This window comes from Eulemur rufifrons, chromosome 19 (genome assembly GCF_041146395.1).
Source record: "Eulemur rufifrons isolate Redbay chromosome 19, OSU_ERuf_1, whole genome shotgun sequence".
NCBI lineage: Eukaryota > Metazoa > Chordata > Mammalia > Primates > Lemuridae > Eulemur > Eulemur rufifrons.
In genome coordinates, this window is record NC_091001.1 from 107744579 (window position 1) to 107765746 (window position 21168).

At 52.7% G+C, this 21168-nt stretch overlaps 1 protein-coding gene across 1 annotated transcript in view; it reads right to left on the minus strand.

The window, feature by feature from the left end:
- The window catches only part of GREB1 (growth regulating estrogen receptor binding 1), a 64525-nt gene that overhangs the window by 33724 nt on the left and 9633 nt on the right, over window positions 1-21168 (minus strand). The window contains exons 4-10 of the mRNA XM_069494748.1: window positions 14635-14817; window positions 13172-13312; window positions 11396-11524; window positions 7654-7767; window positions 7039-7170; window positions 4371-4556; window positions 657-1004 (exon numbers count right to left, since the gene is read on the minus strand). Of these exons, the coding sequence (XP_069350849.1) occupies window positions 657-1004; window positions 4371-4556; window positions 7039-7170; window positions 7654-7767; window positions 11396-11524; window positions 13172-13312; window positions 14635-14817 (1233 nt within the window). The remainder of the gene's footprint in view (window positions 1-656; window positions 1005-4370; window positions 4557-7038; window positions 7171-7653; window positions 7768-11395; window positions 11525-13171; window positions 13313-14634; window positions 14818-21168) is intronic.

Below are 21168 nucleotides of genomic sequence, written 5' to 3' on the forward strand. Positions count from 1 at the left end.
AGAAAGGCAAAGGGCAACTGAGCCACTGCATGTAACAATGTGCACTTCTTATGGAGACATGAAAATTTCAGGTGGGAAACACACGCCACCTGGGGAAGTCTGCGCGGGCCAGACAAGCTCCATGTTTGGTGCCTGCTCCCCCGCCTAAAAGAACAGTCCAGCAAAGCAGAGCCTGCCGTGTTTACTCTGCAGCCCCCGCCTCCAGGACAGTGGCTGTACACATAGGGCGTCAATGAGTGTGTTTATAGTTAGTTAGTAAACTGGCTCACGAACCCACACAACACAACAAAGTCATGGTTTTTATCTCCCTTAGATGTGGAAGAAACCGAGGGCCACAGTCTTGGCGTGAGTGACCAACCACGGCGCCAGGTGCACGGTGGAGCCAGATTTGCAACCAGGTCTTTGCAGATTCCAAGGCTGACCCCAGTGTCTGAAGGGAAGAAATGGGAACTGCTAACCTCGCAGCTCAGGCAGGAAGGAGATGGGAACTAAGCACATTATTCAGGCACCAAGACCACCTTCTGAAGCCAGCTACTGAGCCCGAACTGCAGGGCCTACCCACTACTGCAAGGCAGGGGCACCCGAGGCAAAGAGGGAGAGTGACGGGGACGTGGCCATGGCTGGTCTTCCACCAGCCGAGAGGTGGCAGCGCTCACCCGTGACGGCGATGCACGAGTCAATGGCGGCGTTACGGCAGGCGCAGATGATGACCACGTAGTTGGTCTTGGCCAGCTTGCCCTCGATGAGCAGCCGGAACATCTCGGAGAGACCCTCGGCCAGGGAGTAGGCGCACTCGATGACGTGCACGCTGTCGTTGCAGGAGCTGGCAGCCAGGCTGGCCAGCCAGGGCAGCTGCGCCGAGGTCACGGGCGCCGCGGTGCTGGGCGTGGCTGGGAAAGGCTGGGCTGCCTGCTGGTACTGCCGGATCTCGGTCAGGTGCGACTCGCGCCAGGAGCGCAGGAAGATCTGCTCCAGGTCCTCCATCAGCGGCACCTGGTCCGCCGCTGCAACACAGCGTGGGCAGAGGCAGCCTGACACAGATGCCGTGGCATCTGGGGACACGTGCCCGGCTAACTTAAAAGTAATGCAATCTGAATCATTGCTATTATTAAATGGTGTCACAGACAGCTGGAGAACATAGGGAGGACATAAACTCTATAATCTCAGCATCCTAATAGACCTACATTATTTTTGTGTATTTCTCAGTCTTTAAAAACAGGTGTGTGTGTGTGTGTGTGTGTGTGTCTGTGTGTATGCAGGTTTTAAACCGCTGTAACGACTGTGGGCATACAACTTCAGTCTCGCCTTCTTTCCTTAACCATTACCTATAACCATGTTTCCCTGCGTTTTCTAGTCTTCATAAATAGCACTGTCAGTGTGTTCGTAACACCCTGTCATATGGAGGCACCATCATTTACTTAGCAAGGTCTCCATTTATCGTGGATCCTCTAATTTCTTCCAAATATTCACCTATACAAATACACCTATATAAATACACATCTTTATGTATAGAAAATTACTTCCTTTGCCTAAATCCTCAAAAGTGGGTTTACAGAGCCAGCTAATACATCTCATCAGCTTGCTCCCGAGTGGCCAAAACGTGTCAGTTAACCTCATTAACAGTGTGCAATGGTACTGGTTTTACTGCACCTAGCACCAATGGATAACATCATTTGGGCTGTTATCGAGAAAAATACTTGTTTATTAATTTGAATCACTTTGATGATAAGCGAGACTGAATACTTTGTTTCCTATGAGTATTTCCTCTTTGGTGAACTGTCTGGTTTACACGTCCAAGTTTTCTATTTGATGAGCTGGAGGGGCGAAGGCGAGTTCGGGCCCAGCTCTACTCAGCACCCGCCGTGCGGCCGTGAGCGCTCTCACCACGCAGCTTCCTGACCTGCAAAAATGGGGCTCCTGCCGCCTGCCCAGTGGGCTGTGCCAGAGTCTGGTTCGTTTATGTCTCCATCTTTGATCGGGTTGATTTGATCAGAATTCGCTATTTGAACTAGCTCATCAGATTAGAATTCGATTGGATTAGTTGTTCTCTCTCATCTTTAGAAACTTTCCCTCCCGCCCACATCTCCTTCCAGAATCCCAGAGCCACCACCACCCAGCAGAGCTCCTGAAGGGAGCTGTCTACACTCGCCGTGCTTGGTTCCCCACCCCATTGTCTCTAACCCACTCCCGTGTGGCATCTGTCCTCAACCTACTCGTCCATCACTCCTCAAGGCTGCCAGCTGCTCCCAGAGGGCCACACCCAGTGGTCCACAGTCAGCCTTCCCTCCACTCAACTCGCAGTCACTCTGACACAAGTGACTCGTTCCTTTCCTGGAAACACTTTTGTTCACTGGCTTCCGTATCAACATCCCTCCATCCCCTCAACCTCCACCTGCTGGGTGTGAGCTTGAGCTGCAGATGCTGTTAGAGGTACGTATGGAAAGGAACTAGCTGACCGGCCGGCCTCACGGAGCTTATATCCTATTGTTACTTAAAGCAAATAAATGTTCACAGACTATAATTTCTGGGAGTGGTGGTTACCCTAAGGGAAAAGACAAAAGGGAATAGGACAGACAGCCTCAGGGGCCTGGGGGCAGGGAGCTGTCTTAGATACAATGACATAGGGCTTCCGAGAGGAAGAGACATGGATGACATATAGGAGCAAGGTGTGCAAATGTCTTGGGCAGGAGCATGACACAGGGAAGGGACAGCAAGCACAAGACACCCCCATGGGACCAAGATTGCTGGAGGACAGCAGGCAGGAACGGAGTGAGCAGATGGGAGCAGGCAGCAGGCGGTCACTGGGCCTGGAACAGGAGGAGAGTGAGTGTGGATGGGGAAAAAAGCCACTGAGGGGCTCTGCACAGGGAAGAGATGTGATCAGAGCCCAGTTTTGACAGGTGTGGAGAACAGGCAAGAGCGGTGCCTGGGCGAGGGGGCAGCAGCGGATGAGGGCGAGGTGGATCCAGGACGAAGCTGCGCTTAGTGACAGAGTGGCGTGGACCGTGAGAAAGAGGCAACGGTGTGTTTCCCAGATTCCTGACTGCCCTTTCCTTCCTCCCTGTTCCAGCTCAGTCTTGCCTTCCAGATCTCCGAACGTTGGAACCTTGGCACTTTCCTCTACCTGTAGCCACCCACGGGGGAATCTCAGCTGGTCTCATGGCTTTAATATACATCATGTCTAAGCCCGTGTTTCTCAGATTTACACCTACAGCCTTAACCTCTCCCAGGGCACATGACCTGCCCGTCCAAATGACACAGACCACTTGGTTGTCTCAAGGGCATCCTGAACTTGAAATTTACAAGGCAGAACTTGGGCTCGCTTCCACCATGCACCTGGTTGCTCAGCATGAAACCCCGGCCTCATCTTCCCCTCACCTCCCTCAAATGGATTTCCAACCTTCCCTACGTTCAGGATATACTCTGTGTCCCACTCCTGCCACCTAAAGTGGCCCAAGTCACTGCCCACCTCACTGGGCGACAGCAGCAGCCCTGCTTCGGCCACTGCCCCCGCACCATCCAGCCCCACACAGCAGCCAAGGTGGCCTTTTTAAGATGAAAGTCAGATCATATCCACCTCCTGCCTAAGACTATTCCAGTGGCTTCTCAATGTGTCTAAAATACGATCACACTCTTGACTGCAGCCTGAGGCCCTGTCTCCTCTCTGACCACACCTCTCACCCTCACCCTGCTGCAGCCACACTGGCCTCCCCGCCAACCTGGACACTTCATGCCCCTTCCCACCTCTGGGCCCTCACCTGTCCTCCTGCCTCCCCGAAGGCTCTCACCTGTCCTCCCTGCCCTGCCCAGGGCCCTCACCAATCTTCCCTCCCCCACAGGGCCCTCACCTGTCCTCCCTGCACCCCGCCCCCCCAGGCCCTCACCTGTCCTCATCTCTCAGATCTTCACAAGGCTGGCTCCTTCTCATGGCTCAAGTCTCTACTCACAGAAGCCTTTCGTGATGACACTAAATTGACCCCACACAGACACACACAGACACTGTGCCCCACCTTTACCTGCCTTCTTTCCGTCTATTTATTGCCTCTCTCTCCCACTAGGATAGACTCTCCTTGAGGACAGAGACTTTGTTTTATTCCCTACCATATCCCTCGCCCAGAATGGCAAGTAAATGGTTTTGGAACTGTCTCCATCAGTTTCAACCTACCTTCAATCCCTCCATGTGCTGACCACCGCAGGGACCTCATGACGTCCTCCCAGCGGGGCCACAAGCACATCCCCTGCATTTCATTTCCGACAGCCCAAGTCGGCCTCCCAACGGCCCCAAGGGAGGTCTATGCTCAAGGCTGTGGCGTTTCCCTCCTCTGGTCATTACCCCACCGGCGGCCCCAGGGCGTGGGCGGGAGACGCACCCAGCTGGACGAGATAGTAGACGGTCAGCAGGAGCTGCATCTCCTCCGAGATGGGCTGAATGGCAGAGGCGCCGTACTGTTCGTAGGCTCTGGAGATGGACTGGGAATTCTGGTAGCACGTGTACAGCAGGGGGCTGACCACAACGTCGTTCAGGTTCCCACAGAGGTAAGGGAAGTTCCCGTGGCCTGCGGAAGAAACAGCAGCTCATTGGCAGCTGGCCTCGTGCATAGCCTATGGCCTCACGTGTGGGATATCTGGGCTGAGGAGCTAAAGGAGACAGGTGAGCTGCACCTGGGGCCACTCAAGTGCCCCTTTCCCAGAAGTCTCGGCCTTCCAGCCCTTGCTAACCTAGCACGCCTGCTCCACCCTCCTGGGCCCCAGAGAGACAGAGGTGTAAGCTTGTATAACTGACAGGGGCTGTAGCATGTCTGCTCATTTAGCCCAGTCCCTTATTTTACAGGTGCGCTAGCTAAAGCCCAGGGAGAAGCAACTGCCCTCCGCCAAGCAGCCCCGGCCTGTGTCACTGCTTCGGCACTGGCGGTGGAACACCCCGTGTGCATGCCATGCCACCTTCCGCTTCCTTGCGGGTGCAGTGCGCCAGCCCCGCCTCCTCCCGGGGCTCTCTGGCAAGCGGAAAAGAAATCGCTGCACAGACTTGGAAAACTGACAGGCCTCGACAAATGCTTCAGCAAACGTGAGATGAATTCTGATGCCAAGTCTCCGAGGCAGAATTGCCCAGGCCAGGTTCAAAGCTCTTCAAACCCTTCTTTAGCCACGTGGCCCTAAGCAAGAAGCTTAACTTCTCTCAGCCTCATTCTCTGCATTTATAACATGGGGTGAAGATGTCAAAGCCTCACAGGGCTGCTGAGATACCAAAGACGGCGGTATGTGGTATGTCTTGTACCCAGAAGGTACCCCATTTAGTCACCAGAGACACATTTTCCAAACTCTGCCACTTGCTATGGTGCAGGCAGCACACTACACTCCGGGGTCAACATGGGACCTGAGACACGGTCACGTCCCCAAGGAAACTGCATCTCGGCTTGAATGTGCGAGAGGACCCCTTGACAGACCGGCTAAAACACTTGCTGGCCCCACCCCAGAGCCTGATTCAGACCTGGGGCCTGACCCGGGGACGGGCCTGTGAATTCACTCCTCTAATAAGCCCCCGGTGGTGCAGGTCCTGCTGGACCAGGGACCATGTAAACACTACGGTTTGGAAGAGGCAGTGGAAAGAGTTACTAGACAAAAAGGACGTGATTTGTCATCAAAGAGGCACAGAGAAGCTGCGATGGGAGCCGGATGAAAGGGGACTAAACGGCTTCACGGACGCGGCACTGGGTCTGGTCTCGAAGCATCGGTGGGGCTTGGGCGAACGGTCTGGGGACAGGAGGGAGGGAAACAAGCACTTTGCAGAGACGGGTGCGGCTTAACCAGAGGAAGTGGGAGACAGTGCGCCTGAGAACGAAGGGGACAGTCTACACTCTGCGATCATTCGTGCGAGGCGCAGGCCTGCGGGGCTCCTTCTCTGAGGCTCCTGGCTCAGAGCAGGTGCGGGGGAAGCCCTGCCGCACCTCCAAGCCCTGCCGCCGTCCTAGCTCTGACACCCAGCACTGTGTTCTCGGGGTCTACCGCAGGCACACACTGGACAAAGGCCACAGGCAACAAGATTGGAGGTTGGCCTTCATTTTAGTTAGCCAGTAGGGCCCAATGGAACCAACCTAATCATTGGCCCTGCCCCATGCCAAGGTCAAAACCCAGATTTGCACCCTATTCCCTGAATACCCTGCCCATTTGTTGTTTTTGAGAAAAAAGAAAGAAGTGTCTTTTCTTATTTCTTAATGAACAGTAGGATGCCTCTCCCACTTTCCTACCACTCTCCCTCTACCCACAAGCATGAGACCTAATCAATATTAACTTATTTGAGAAGGGCCTGAAAGTGTGCATGTGTGTGTACATGTGTGTGCTGTGGCTACGTGTGTACATACACGCATGTGCGTTACTACATGCCAGCACACCACACCGCTGAGCACAGTCGTCAATCAAGTCCTCACTCGGTCTCCCATTTCAAGGTCTCTGGCTTCATTGGAAAGAGATTTCTTTACCAAAAGTCTCCTCAGTGGACCCACCAGCCCACTGCACAAAGTGGATCAAATCTGGTCTTGTTTTATGCATTTACAGTGGTGACCATGGCTATCCTTGCCCAACCAAAGTCAGATGTCACAGTGCAAAAATACTAGTGGCTTAGGGTGACACCAGGACAACCCACCAGACCGGGCTCCCTGAGGCAAGGGATTGATTTGGCCTGATCCTCGGTGCTCAGCACTGGCCTGTTACCGTGGCAGGAGCTGGGTGGAGCCAGGTGAAGCTGAGCGAGTGGACGAAGGAATGCGTGGACAAGCAAATGGGCTTCACAGAAGGGAATCGTTTCACTTGGACTCACTGTGGAAAACTACAGCAAGATCTACAATTCTTGGCATCTGACCAGCCTAAACCAGTGACTGGTTCTGCTTGGTTCCTTCATTGCCCCAGAAAGAGTTTGAGGTTTGTCTCAGAGGAGAGAGTCAGACCTGGAGTCAGACCGGGATGAGGTCTCCGTTTTGCCTGTTTTGTGTGTCTCCTTCTAGGCTTTCCTGCCCCCACGACCCAGCACGCTGCTCCACTTGCCTTTAAATATCACCGGCTTGGCCTTGCATATCTTCAGCAAGTTCTCAGGAACGGACACTGGTTCTCCAGAGGCCACGACTGAAGCTGGTCCCACCACGCCAACCTGGGGCACACAGGACACGCCTGCACCTTCTAGGAACATGCCAATAGTGTTAGTAAAATACATCAGACCAGGCATCCATCTCTGGCAGAACTGACGTCAGGCTGGCCAACAAATCTGCTACCAACCTGACCCACATCCCTGCTCACGGGAGCACCAAAGTCTTGGAATCACAGATTCCCAAGGTCAAAGGCACCTTTAAGTTCATTTGGTCCAACCCTCCCGACCCATGACTCAGTCTCCTCCTCGTCCATTTCTCTGCCAAGTGACAGACAAGCCCTTTTTAAGTTTCTCTAGGATCAGGGGATTCATTATTACACAGGGATCTTAGGCCTTGTAAAGCAACCCTAGCACATAAGAGATCCTTTTGTTGTATCAAAGTCTGCCTCCTAGAACACCCTCACTGACACGCACACACGCGCGCGCGCGCGCACACACACACACATGTACACACACCGGCAGCAGCACTGCCAGTGCCCAAGTCTGGGATCTGGGGCAAGGCTGCGGTCACTTACCATTCTTAGCTCTGTTCCCACCACTCGGGGGGTAGCCACCATCCGTAGCTGATGGGGATTCTGGAGACCACCCTTTGTGGCGTTTTTTGGGGGGCCCGGAGTTTGACAGGATACCTGGACAACATTCAGAGTATGGGTTAGGCTATCACTGGGACACAGCATCAATAAAACTTTCCCCTGGTTTGAAGAACACTTATCCGGCATTTTTCCTTTTAAATCACACTTTGACAATAGGTTTCAAGCATCCAGTGCGGTACTGAAGCATAAGGAAACACCCTGTCAACTTCTGCAAATGTTTCATTCCGCAGTTAGTTGTGCATGTGTCTAAGCCCAAGTTTGTCTCTGAGCCCAAATTCTTTCATTTTTAAAATGGGATAAAATCTCCTGTGAAAGGCGGTTCAATCAGGACTAAAGAGAACACACGCAGAGCACTTCGCGCAGCTCCTCGCAGAGAGTTTGGGCCCATTAAACGGCGGCTGCCATTACCTACATCATCATCACCATCATCTGTTACCTACACATTCCAAAACTCTTCCACAGAGCTGGAAAGGAGACGTGTGTTTCTGCAGACAAGCAGCAGCGGCACGCAAGCCACTGCCACAATGTCACCACTTGGGGGCAGTACAGATCCACCTGCTCCCCTCCCCACCTAGGAAAGCTCATTTCAGACTCAGAAATTCAAGCACAGAGGCTGACACCCACTGCCGCCGTGAGTCATCCCTGCCCACTCAAGGTAACAGCAGGCTCGTGACTCAAGCGATATCGTGAATGACTCAAAAAATCAAGAGCTGGTTTCTTGACCAATCTGACACAAAATGTCCCCTATGTTTAGAGCTCCACGCTGCAACCCTGGGGGCAGGTTAAACCTACTTGGGAGACTTAAAACGCATCTGTCTGGAGGCAGCCCCACCCCCCACTTCCCGGGAAACTCAGAAGCACGTGGGTGGGGCCCCGGTGATTCTACAGGGCAGAGAAGCAGCAACCAGAGCAAGTCCTCTGAGCTCCCCGAGGAGGAGTGTGCAGAGACAGCAGGGGCATGTGGCACCTGTCCCTCCTGGGCGCCCCCAGACCAGAGCCTCATCTCTGGAAATGATGGGAAGCAAACGCCATCTTCACAAGCCACCCTGGTGGCCTTAAGCATGTTGCAGTTTGAGAATTATTGCTTTAGAGTCTCTTGAAAGTAATTCAAAAATTAGTTCTACCTCTTCTTTAGACTCACTGAAAGTGAATAGAAAGTTAAAAGCATAAAGCACTTTGTTTGCAGAGAGTTCTCAAACCAGTGTGCTCCTCCAGCCCTCCCTGCAGCCCGAGGCAGCTGCTGTTTTCCTGTCCCTCCGCCCCTCACGCCAGGCCGTGAGCCACCACACGTCGGTCCTCGCGTGCGGTGGAAGGGCTCCCACTGGACCGGACTGCCCAGCGGGACTGGGTGTAGAATCGGGTCTCGGACCTGAGGATGGAAGATCTACAGATACTCTCACTCTGGGAAGCTAACCCTAAATGCCTCTAGTGGACTCTAAGCCTGTGAGCTCTCCCAAAACGATGTCCCCGGGAGCTGCCCCTGTGGTACCAACGTGGACCAACTATCTCTTAAAATGTCTCATGGGGGCGCTGTGTGGCATTTTGGGGAAGATGATTCATCGTGTAGCCGACTCATCGAGGGCCATGCGGCATCCTGTCCACTCCACCCGCAGCACTAAATGCCAGTTAAGACCCCTGTCTGGGACAGCAAATCCTTTCTTTATCTATATATCCCCTAGCCCCCAGGGTCAGCATTTCTCCACTGAGAACCACTCAGTGACGGCTTCAAGCCTTCATTACTACTCCTTATCCTTCTAGAAACAATTTTTTAAAAATTGATTTTGAACTCTTCCCAGGGCAGACCAGAGGGCTCAGGAACTCAGACACTTCAGCTGTGCTCAGGGCGACCCAGTCCAGCCAGCACCTGCAGACCCCTGGCCAGGCCACGGCAGCCGGTGCTGGGGGCTCCGACACGGATATAACCACAGGCCTGCATTCGGGAGCTTCACGGCCTGGACAGCCTCTGGCCCTGACAGCCACAAATGGCTGTGGGACTGAGTCTGGGGTGCCTGGGAGCCCCCCTGCATGGAGGGCACCCCCTGAGCTAAGCGCTGAAAGGCGGTTTAGCAGGTGGGTGGAGAGAGGCGCCTGCCGAGTGCACAGAGGAGGAGGAACAGGGCGTGGATTCGGGAGGATGGGGCAGTGACAGGAGAATGGGGACTGAACTGCCCAGTGCAGCTGAAATAGCGAGTGAGGGTCAGCAGGTTGGTTGGTGCCAGACTCCAGAGGGGCTTGAGTGCCCCCCAAGCGAATTGGGGGGGGGTCCTCCATTTCCCACATCCCTCCATGGTGGTACGGCAAGGAAAGTACGCTCAGTCCAGCCCAGACGTCTTCCCAGAGCCACCAGCATAGGGTTCCAGGCTGAGGGAGGCCCTTATCTCCCTGCGGCTCGGGACCAAGGCCGGGCGTCCAGACTCGGCCAGGGAGGGAGGCCCCAACACAGCATCACCCTCCCAAGAGGCCCAGCTCCTCGGCCGTACGGCTGCCCCTAAATTCAGCACTTGACAGAAGGTGAAGGCTGACTTTAGGCTTCACAATGGTTAGGGCTGGGAAGCCTCAGATTTAATGCAGTGAATATATCTGTTCCTTCAGTGAGAGTTAGACAATTCACGGCTTTTCCCCAGGGAAGTCCTCCACCAGCACCGAGTCACGGGAGCAGAGAGACTGGATGCTAGGTCTGGCCTCGCCTCCCTGGACTCAGTCTCCTCCTCTGCAAAACAGTGTTGACCTAGAGGATTTCTAAGGGCTCCTCCAGTTTGGTATGTTGGATCCTAAAATCCAGGTTAGCTGTGTGCATGAGGGAGGGTGGGAAGAGAGAGAAGACTGGCTTATGAAATGGCTCTAAATGGCAACGTGGAGAGCACTGGATTTGGAGTCCAAGAGTGGCTCTCCAGGTTGCCCACCCTGCTATCTTCCTCCTACCCCTCCTCTCACAGGTCTGAACCCCTCACTCACCTCTCACCTACATCCTCACCTCCTCGTCCCTGTTTGCTCACTTCCTCCCATATCATCTCTACTTAATCCTTCCCCAACTTCTAAGTTGCAGCTCAGTTATCACCTCCTCCAGGAAGCCTTCTCTGAACAGACCAGCCTCACCAATGATGCTGACACATGACAATAGCTGGTATCAACTAGTGAGCTGCCAGATGTGCTCTGACCTTACACACAGCACTTCATTCCTCTTAAGTACCCTCAGAGCAGAATTCTTATCTCTAGATGAGGAAACATTTATTGAGACTTCACCAAGGTCCCCTAATAAGAGATAGAGCTGGGTTTATTTATCTGATTCCAAGTGCAAGTTATTCCCTGACAGCACACTGCCCCCCACCCCCCCAATTGCTCCAAAACTCTCCAGCCATCCAGCTGTGTGGCCCATGAGACAGGCCATTTGCCATCACCATGGGTGTGTCACTGCTTCTCGGCTCACACGACATCTCCCAAGTGTGACTGCACCCTCAGTGGCAGAGGCCGTGACCCACAGCCCCAGGGCCTGGGCATAGACCCGCAGGCTCAGGAGGCACCTGCTGTCCTGGCCGGACTCCCAGGGAAGCAACACCAGGCTCCAGGAGGCCCAGCGGCCCCCGCCCAGCGGTTTCTGTGCCCCCTCTGGCCCTGGCCCAGAGGAGCGCAGGGCCCCCAGGACGGCCAGGACAGGCAGCACTACCTAAGGCAGAGGGCCGCGGCAGGGCCGACAGGGCGTTCTTCGCCAGCTGTTGGTGCTTCGGGGAATCTTTGCCGTTGAGAATAGCTGGAGCCACTGCTGCACTTAGTGAGGGGTGGTCAGAGGCTGGCCCTGAAAGCAAAGAGGAGAAAGGCAGAGAGGGCGTCAGTTTGCAAGGACGCCCTGCGGGCCAGGCCAGGAGGACATTACTTTTCTTCCATTTTCACAAAGTGGCTTTTCCCTGGCAAGGCCCGTCAGGTCAGAACTCCTGACATAGTGATTCTGCCCCACAGGGAGGACACATACAGACACATGCATACACATGTGCACACCCATGCAATACATGCTCCCACATACGCACACACATGCATGCCCATAAACATGCGCACACAGAGACACACAGGAATACATGCACACACACACTCCTGCTCACGCCCCAGTGGCACAGCGTGGGAGAAGGGGCTCCCTGAATTCCAGGACCACACCTAAAACTGCTCTCACCCGGGCTCAGGAGAGCGGCCAGGTATGCAGCCGCCTGGGTGCAGGGCCTGAGCTCCCCAGGCCTGCGGCTGATTCCAGGTTCTGGTCTCTGAGGCTCATGCACTGCTCAAGTTGCCCAAGTCGGCCAGAATGATCTGGAAGGCACTCGGGTCAGGAGCAGTACCAAAGGAGGGGGTTAAGAATGTGGCTCTGAAGCCAGGGGGCCTGTGTTTGAGTCCAGTTCCACCACTTCCCAGTTGCGTAACCTTGACACTTATGTAACCTCCCTGCGCTCAATGTCCTCATCTATAAAATGAGGTGACAGTCGTACAACTCAGAGCCACCGTTAGACAGCATGAGTTAGTAGAAGAATGTGCGCAGAACAGCATCTGGTGTGTAGCAAACACTAAGTGAGCATTGCTAGTGCTATAATCTTTATTCTCACAAGTGCCCTGCAAATTAGACAGAAGAGATTGTCCCCAACTTTACAGACGAGGAAACAGAGGTTCAGAGGGTCTAAGTGAGTTGTCCCAAATCACTAGCTAGAAGACGGCAGCTGGAGCTCCCACCCAGGCGCTGTGACGGCATCGACAGTGGCTCCCCAGGCCACGGTGGCAGAGGTGCCAGGGCCTGGGCCTGGCGAGGTAGCAAGTGACCAGGGCACTGGCTCCCCTCTCAGGGCAGCAGGAATGAAAACAACCAGCCGCCTTCCAGAGTCCCGGGAATGCTGTATCTGTAAGTCTGTTCAAAGTGGCAGAGCACCAAGCACGTGAATCAGCAATACTGGTATCAACTCTCGCCTCTGCCTCCTCCTGCCCGTGAGGTCCTAGGCGAGCGTTTAGCCTCAGTGAGCCTCAGTTTCCCAGTCAGTAAAATGCGGAAGCTAATGCCTGCTGGCAGGGAGGTTGTTAGGGCCAAGGAGATCACGCACGGATCTGGGGCAGCAGTCGCATCTTACCCGCCCCTTCTAGCAATCCGATTCAAACGCTGACGCAGAACCTGTTATGTGGACAGCGCTAGGCTGCGAACTGGGGGATGCAGAGAGACCCTAAATATGACCCCACAGTCAAGGGGATCATATCACGTATCAAACAGGGTGCAGGAAAGCTTTCCAAATTAAAACCACGGTATTCTTCGTTGAAAACTGTTACAAATTCCAGATGAAATGTAAAGGCGCTGTAGAAGAAGGTAACAAAGTATGCCCTTTATTTATTTTGAAGAATGCTTGACTACAAAGTCAAGCTGGCCACGTGCCAGGTCTGTGGATTTGGCACCTCTGGTGCTTCTCCGTCGCCTCACCTGCCTGAGCTCCCGTCGGGATGCCGGGGTTCGTCCCGGGCGCGGGCTCGCCGGGGAAGGCAGCCAGAGGCCCCGAGCTGTCCAGCGGCGGGAAGAGGGAACTGGAGCACGTGGTGGCGGCGGGCTGCCGGCTTCTGAACTCTAGGGGGCAAGACGCACGCGTGAAAACCAACGCGCTCTCCTCCGACAGTCACAGAACGATTCCCTACACTGGAATTGTCCTGCGGAGACTGAGATACGCAGATGGCCACAAAAGGTGCCACCAATTCCTCGTCCTTGCTTCAGTGTGCAGCTGGGGCCAGGGGTACAACCCTCCCCCTGTGGCCCCAGAGGGCGGCTCTGTCAGGAGGGGGCACGATTGTGAGTATTTGGAAGAAAGAGACAAATTATACAAATTAGTCATCCCACAGCTGCCCCTGAAGTCCAAGGAAAGAACAGAGTGTCACTCAAAGGTAAAGGAAAAACCATGCGCCCTCCCACCCTGTGAGTCCTCCCTGCGGGAAGGGCCAGCCCCAGAGGCACAGCTAACCGAGAGATGCTTGGTCACAGCAAGTGACCCAAGGCGGTGAACTGGCCCAAGGGGCTCAAGAAATACTTAATAAAGCAAAGAAAGAGGGGAGGAGGAAGAGTGGGATGGGAGGGGCGTACCCAAAACTGCCCACCCCGAGTACTGGGAGATCCCAGAAGGCCCGGCGTGAACAGACGCAGGCAAGTGAGGGACAAAACAATAGCCCTGGTCACCTCAACAGAGAGCCCCTCCCAGACTTGTGCCTCTGAAAACCCAGCCACCCTTCCCTCTGCCCCTCACCGCGGACTGTGGCCGTGAGATGCGGGGGAGGCACAGAGGGGCCTGGGGGACCTTCTCCTAAAGCTCCGGGGAGCAAGAGCCACTCACTTCTTCGCGAGCCAGCAGTGTAAAGCTGGTCTGTCTGGTCACAGTCAACAGGGTTCGGGGTGGGGGTGGGGGGTGGCAGCACATTCTCTGAGCCAAGCTTTCCCCGAGTCAGGTTTCTCAGCCTAAGCACCACTGACGTTCTGGACGGGACCCTGTGTGCCGGGGGCCGTCCTGTGCCTTGCAGAGTGTCCAGCATCCCTGGTCCCTACCCCTAGACACACCCCCCAGTCATGACAATCAAAAATGTCTCCAGGTATTGCTACATGTTCCCTGGGGGACAAAAGCCACCGCTGGTTGAGAACCACTGCCCCAAATACTTGCCACATGGAGGCGCAGCACAGTGTGGCCCTCTGCCCACCTGCACATGTCCCATCCGACAGTCCGTCACTGTCAACCAGCTAAGTGTCCATAATGCAGAGGAGCATTTTCAGTCTCACAGGCCTGGCCTCTGCCTGTGATCTGTGCCACTACAGAGTGGTCTCCCCCCAGCGTCACGCTGACAGGCTCCACGGCCCACTGGGGGACATTCCCAGCACCTCCACATCCCCGCCACAGCCAAACTGCTCACCTGAGCCTTTCCAACAAATCAAAGGTCCCTTGGTTAGAGTCCCTTGTGCATTACGGACCAGGTAATACTTCAAGTGTTTTTGCTTCTTGGGTTGGGTGGTCAGTTTCAGATTTATATGATTGGAGAATTCCGTGAAGTAACAGAAGCCTTTCTTCCCACAGCCAACACAATTCCCAGAGAAACCTAGAGAAGGAAACAAACCATGAGCAACTCCAACTCACCTCCAAAGTCCTTATGAAATAAAACATGGTTCATCGAGACTCTGAAGGTTCATGTCCTGTACGGCCAACCAGAGAACCCCACAGGGGAAAGGTGCCCATTGTCTCAGACTGGCCCAGAGGTGGAGATGGCGTTGACTTGAATAAAAGGATGACCAAGAAGACTCAGTCATAGGCATGGGCCCAGGCAAGCTTAGAAGACTTACCTTGCTTAGGGGCATCTGTAAAATCTGTAGAGACAGCAAACCATGCAGGACAAGAATGATCCACTGGGTTGTCTACACTGACCAAGCACCTGTATACCCTGATAGGCCTCTATTTCTTTTGGTGCTGGCCAGTTACAGAATCTCAAAGCAATTAGACCAGTGGGACCGGTTACATTGGGAGACGTCTTGAGAGTCCGAAATTCAATGCTGGAGTCAAGCTGATCCCAGGAGTTGCAGAAAACAAGTCCAGAGAGCTCCACAATGCACGGTCAGAATCTTCCTGCCAAGGCCAGAGGGGGCTCTTCTAGGAGCTGATGCAGGTTCCCAACCACTGTGAGGCTGTAGGCAGACCACCTGCACAGTGGCAATGACACAACCTCCTCATGTAAACTATTAAAATCCAGAGAATATGCTTTATAAACTGTAGATCCCATTCAGACTGTGCTCACTAGCAGTGTTGGTGAAGACGAGCAAAGTGATGATCTGGCTCCCGTGTCTGACGATCACTGTCACTTCCACCGTCCCAAGCAGACCTTGCTCTGCCCACTGGTACGTCTGGTTTCTCTGGGTCCAAGGGCCTTTGGCAGGAGAGACCCTGAAGTGGAGACTAATTTATTTTATCATATTCTCTGGCTGGTAAGTCTACAAAGGTTATTTTGCCTTGGGCCATGAGGGCCACACGGCTCTGTGAACAAGCTCTGCTCTTAAACAGAGGATCCCTGAGGTCTCCGGCTAGTGTTCAAAACAACTCTGGTTAGTGGAGGTTAAACACATCTCCACAGAGAAGTAAGATGCCTACATTACAGAAACTTGGTGAAGTCCATGATCTATTTTAAGCAAAGTTAATATTCCTCAAAAGGCCTTAGAGATAAAGACAAATCTCTTGGCCCAGCCATAGGACAGTTCAGGACACTTTTAGAACCAGGGAGGCTAAGCAACTGTCCACAGTCACAGGGACAGGAAGTGTGGCATCTGTTCGCAGCTGGAGGATGACAACCTCACAAGAGGCCTGACATTTGAGGCTGCCCAGACCCTCCCCCTCCACAAGCCCCACCGCACGCGGCTGGCCTCACTCACCGCCCTCTCCAGTGCCCGCTCCCCCAGAGGACCTGCCAGGAGTACCCTCCTCCGGACTGTGCTCCTTCCGTGGCTCAGGGGGCACTGGAACGTCTTCCTCAGTGTTACAGTTACTGAAATCCACATCCTCTCCCCGCCATTATCCCCATCCTTCAAAGGACCAGGTTCACGGTGTGACTGCACACGTGTGATTTGTGCACGTAAGCGTGTGTGTGCCGACCAACGCTGTGCACAAGGCAGCCAGCCAGTAAATACTGAGAGGGAAGGGAGGAGGGGGGACACAAGGTAGCTGTAAGAGGGAACACAGTAGGGTTTCTGCATGCACTTCTAAGTAATAGCCTAATGTTTTTATTTATTCATTCATCTCCAACCCAGCAAGCCTGAGATACACACAGCTCAACTGCCACCTGAGGAGGAGGCCCCAAGAAACCTTCAGAGCTCCCCAGAAGGAATTCTAAACCTGAGTGTTGGAAAGATGAACAGGAAACGGAACTGCAAGACCAAGGATGCCAAGAGCAATTTGCCAAGGCCAGTGCTGCTGTCCCTCGCCAGAAACAGCTAAATAGGGTACAGGCTGTTGCCCCAAGGGCCAGATGGGCTGGGGGCCATGGCTCTGTTGCAGGAGTGTCCACAGCAGGAACGGCGAGCACAGGAACAAGGAGCTCCTCTCTGTGGTCCAGAAACGAGAGTGGACACACTAGGTCTTGCTGGTACAGCAAACATTTAGGGAGCTGGCAAGCAAACTGCTCTCTTGCTTTGGCAAAAACTTTCTGGTCAGGAGACGCAGCTACTGTCCTGAGAGGTGGCCCTGGAGAGATGGCACCAGACGCCAACCAGGAAACCCACACGCAGCTTCCCAGCTGGCCTTGGAGACGGGGCCCAAGGTGCAGACCACCTCAGCTAAACGCAGAGGTAATCCTAACTCATCAAGAAGTTATTTGAAAGGCAACAAAAGATTTTATGAGAAAGAGTAAAATACTGAGCCATTCTCTTGAGAAATCTGCCTTAGGACTTGAAAGTCTATAACGATGTCTCTAGAAGACAAGCCTAGAAAGCAGGGATTCAACCCAAAACCTCAAATTCCTGCCAGGTACAAACGTCCAGAGCAGAGAAATCATTCCTTCAGTGCACCGCACCCCGGGAAATAGCCCACAAACATGAACCTGTCGCGACCACACACAGCCACACTGTGTGCTTTCCCCACAGGGCTAGTTCAGCAGCCACAGGTAGCGTTTGTTTGAAGGGATGTCTGTACGTGCAGGCCACTGAGCAAGGCTCTCCCCTTCTCCTGGGAGGAAAACTACCGTCCACTCCCTCCTCCTGTGCAGCGGAGTGTACACAAATCTGGATGTCAGAGGTCCCTGGGTTCAAATCCTCGCTTGACAGTTACGTGACTTTGGGCAGGTAACTAACATCTCTGAGCTCTGCTTTCCTCATCTGTAAACAAGATGACATGCACAGCACACCGACCATGTGCCAGGCACTGTGCCAAGCACGTTACATAATAAACATTCTCATTTAAACCTCATGAAGCCCCACAAAACAATCCATAGCAATATCCCCAGTTTAGAGATGAGGGAATCAAGGCAGAGAGAAGGGAAGTAAAGTGTCCATGGGTACAGGGTAGGAAGTGCTGGAGCTGGAATTTGCACCACTGCTATGCCATCTCCTCCCAAAAATCCATCTTGCAGGAGCACCACAAAGGTTAAGTGTCTACAACGTGTCTAACACCACAGGCACTCCGCAAGGTGTCATCTCTCCTCCTCTCTCAGATTAAGCCGAGTCGGGAAGGAGAGCCCAGTGGGGTCAGGAAATGCACGTCCCACCCTAGGGAGGCCACTACACAGTCCCTCCCAGGGCTGTGAGACACAGAGAAGTGGCTCAGTTTCTCTGGGCTTCCATTTCCCGACCATAAAGGAGAAGGCTAAGACTAAAGGGGCCTGATGCTTCCTTCCAAAACCAGTTATATGATTCTCCTTGGAAGGATCCATGAGTGGCTTCCTTCAAACCCAGTGGTATCTAAGCACTCAGCTCCCAGGAGGCTGGAGGTGGCCCAGGTTTATCGCTTGGGCTACTCCTTCTACAGAGAGGGGTCCCTCCCACCAAACTTCAGGGTGGCCCTGCAAGCCCACCAGCACCTGACCTTGCCTTTGTGACCCACGGCCCAAGGCAGCCTCGCTGACAGCCAGCACACAGACCTGAGCCAGCCATGAACCAGTCCTCCAGGCCTGACACCTCCACCTGGTGCATTCCCAGGACAGTGGACACTCAGAAGGGTCTTGCTGTAGGCCACTGCCCCAGTGCAGATAGCCACTCGGCCCGAGCTGTCAACCCTCTATGAAAAAAAAATGCAAATCTGACAAATACTTTCAAGCACAAATATGTTTTGAGCATTCATTCAAAGAAAAGTTGCTAGAAATTAAACCAGGTGCTCTGAGCAAGACATAGATTAAAGAAACACATGTTCCCTGTTAGGAAGGAGGGACAGACACAGACAATCCCACTACTGAGGCAGTGATGAGTAGGAACCAGAAGTACCAGCGGGCACGACAGCAGTTCCTCAAGTCTGGGCAGCATTTCAGAGTTTCTAGAGAGCCTCACATAGAGCTCACTTACCCTCCAAGCAGTGGTCAGGTGGAGCATATGTCATTGTCCCTCTCATAGATGGAAAACCTGTAGCTCCAAGAGAGGCGGCACCTCTCTGCTGGGCTGGGACTTGCTCTTCCAGCACAGTGTGCTGTGGGAAGGGTGGGGAAAGCAACCGGAGTGATTTGGGAAAACGTCCTGGCAAATGGGGTTCCCGCTGGGCCTTGGAGAAAAGGTAGGACCTGGGCGGCACCTCCGTGCTCCTTACGAGGAAGGAGCCCGAAAGCTCATGAGCACAGGCCGCACCTGGCAAGCTACGTGGCCACCCTCCCGGTCTCTGAAAGTGAATGGTGACTTGGGACAAAAGTAGGATCATCTTTGGCTCATTGTAGTATATTAAGTGAAAAAAAAAACAGAATCTCATAATATATCTATAATGTAATTACCACTTACAAAAATTATTTTAAATCCCCACTTGGATGGTGAATGGAAAATGGACAAAATAAAATAGGATGTTCCTTTTTTAGGGAGTGAGATTTGGGCAATTTTTCCTTTTTGAGTTTTTGGATTTCTGTTATTCCTGTCACTGTCTTGCTTGTGGCAGTAAATATAGCCTAACAACAAATGAGGGGGAAAAAATATATCCAGAGCCCCTGGCTTGGCATTTTGGGCAAATCCTGACTAAAGTATAAAAATGACCTAGCTATGTTGGGAAAGCGTAAGGCGCCATATCCTATTCCAGATGAGACAGGAACTGAGGCAGGGTCCCAGGTGTGCGTGGGGAAGATGGGACGCACTCGGGGGTGGTAAATATTAATAGTGTGGTGTCAGGTTTGACACTCATAACCATCAGGCCACCACAGTCCCCTGGAATCCTGCAATAAGTTTATAACTAGGTCCTCGGCCTCAGTTTCTCCCTTTCAGTAAAAATAACTTAGGTGTGTGACCTGTAAGATCTTCCTAAAACACAAATTAAAGCATAGTGATCACCTTATTTTAACACTCCAATGTTCTTAAAAATATAAAATGGTAAGGGGAAAACAAGGAAGGAAAGACCTACAGATTAAGACGTAAGAGACATATCCACCAAATGCTTCCGGAGAACCTTGTTTGGATCTTGATTCAAATAAACCAACTGCTGAAAAAAAGTGTAACATAAAATTGGAACACACTGGATAGTTGATAATATTAAAGAATTGTTGTTAAATTTTTAGATATGATTATAGTATTGGATTTCTAACCAAAGAGTCCCTTACCTTTTGGAGATACACAACGAAATGTTTACAGAAGAAATGACACCATGTCTGAGATTTGCTTCAAAATAATCCGAAAAAGGAAGAAAAGCAGGGAGTTATAAATGAAACAAGATTGGCCCTTTGTTGGTAACTGTTAAAGAGGAAGGACAGATACACTGTATCACGATAGCTCCTATTTCCACAGTTTGAACATGGCTTCTTGGGTGCCACAGAGTTTTCCAAGCAGGACCCAACTGAACTCCCCAAGCCTCTGCTCCAGACTCGGGGAGTTCTAAGTACCTCTCCAGCATGCCACGCTCTGGATACGCGTGGCTCCCTCTGTGAGATGCCCTTCGTCCTCTAGCACCAGGGCCAGATCACCTGGGTCCAAATGGCTGGGTGCCCCTGAGCAAGTCAGTTAACCTCTCTGTGCCTTTGTTACTTTATCTATATAGGAAGGCTAGATAACAATGCACCCACCTCACTGGTTATCTTAACTTGCTTGGAGCCGTTTCTGGCACATAATAAATGCTCAATAAACATTGGCTGCTATCAGTGTTTAGTTGCTGTTGTTGTTAGTCTCCAACTGGCAAAATTCCACTCATTTTTCAGGACCCAACTTAGACACCGCATCCCCTGAGACGCCATTCCCACCACTGAGGGTCAGCGTGTTCTTCCACATCCCCACACCCCTCTGCTACAGCACGTTGCACAAAGATTTATTTAAGATTTATCAACAAGGTCGTTTGTTGTGGACATCTGGGCTGGACATCTTGGTTTGCCTGCATTTCCCCCCACCCCCCGCCAGATGGGGTGCCCCCAAGGGAAGGGCTGGGTCCAACTTGGCTTTGGGATTTCAGGCATAGCTGAAGAGTTTCAGGTTATATAATCTATTCAATAAATGTACCAAGTATTTGCCTGCCTAATGAACAAAGGATTGGTTTACTTCCACCTAAGAATGAACAGTCTAGCAAAATATGTTTTCTTCTCTTAGGTCTTAGCTATTATCCAATTTAGATAAATTACCAGCAAAAAACTGAAATACACACCTAGATTTTAATCTTCCAGCTTTCTGAGATAAAATCCCTCAGTTGATTCAAAATCCCTGAAACAAGGCTCCTAAAGCCATTGTTGTCCTCAAGAGATTCCACAGCCTCCGTTTTATAGGTCCCTAACCCGGCCACCGCCCGGCTATAAGGAGCCACCGTGTCT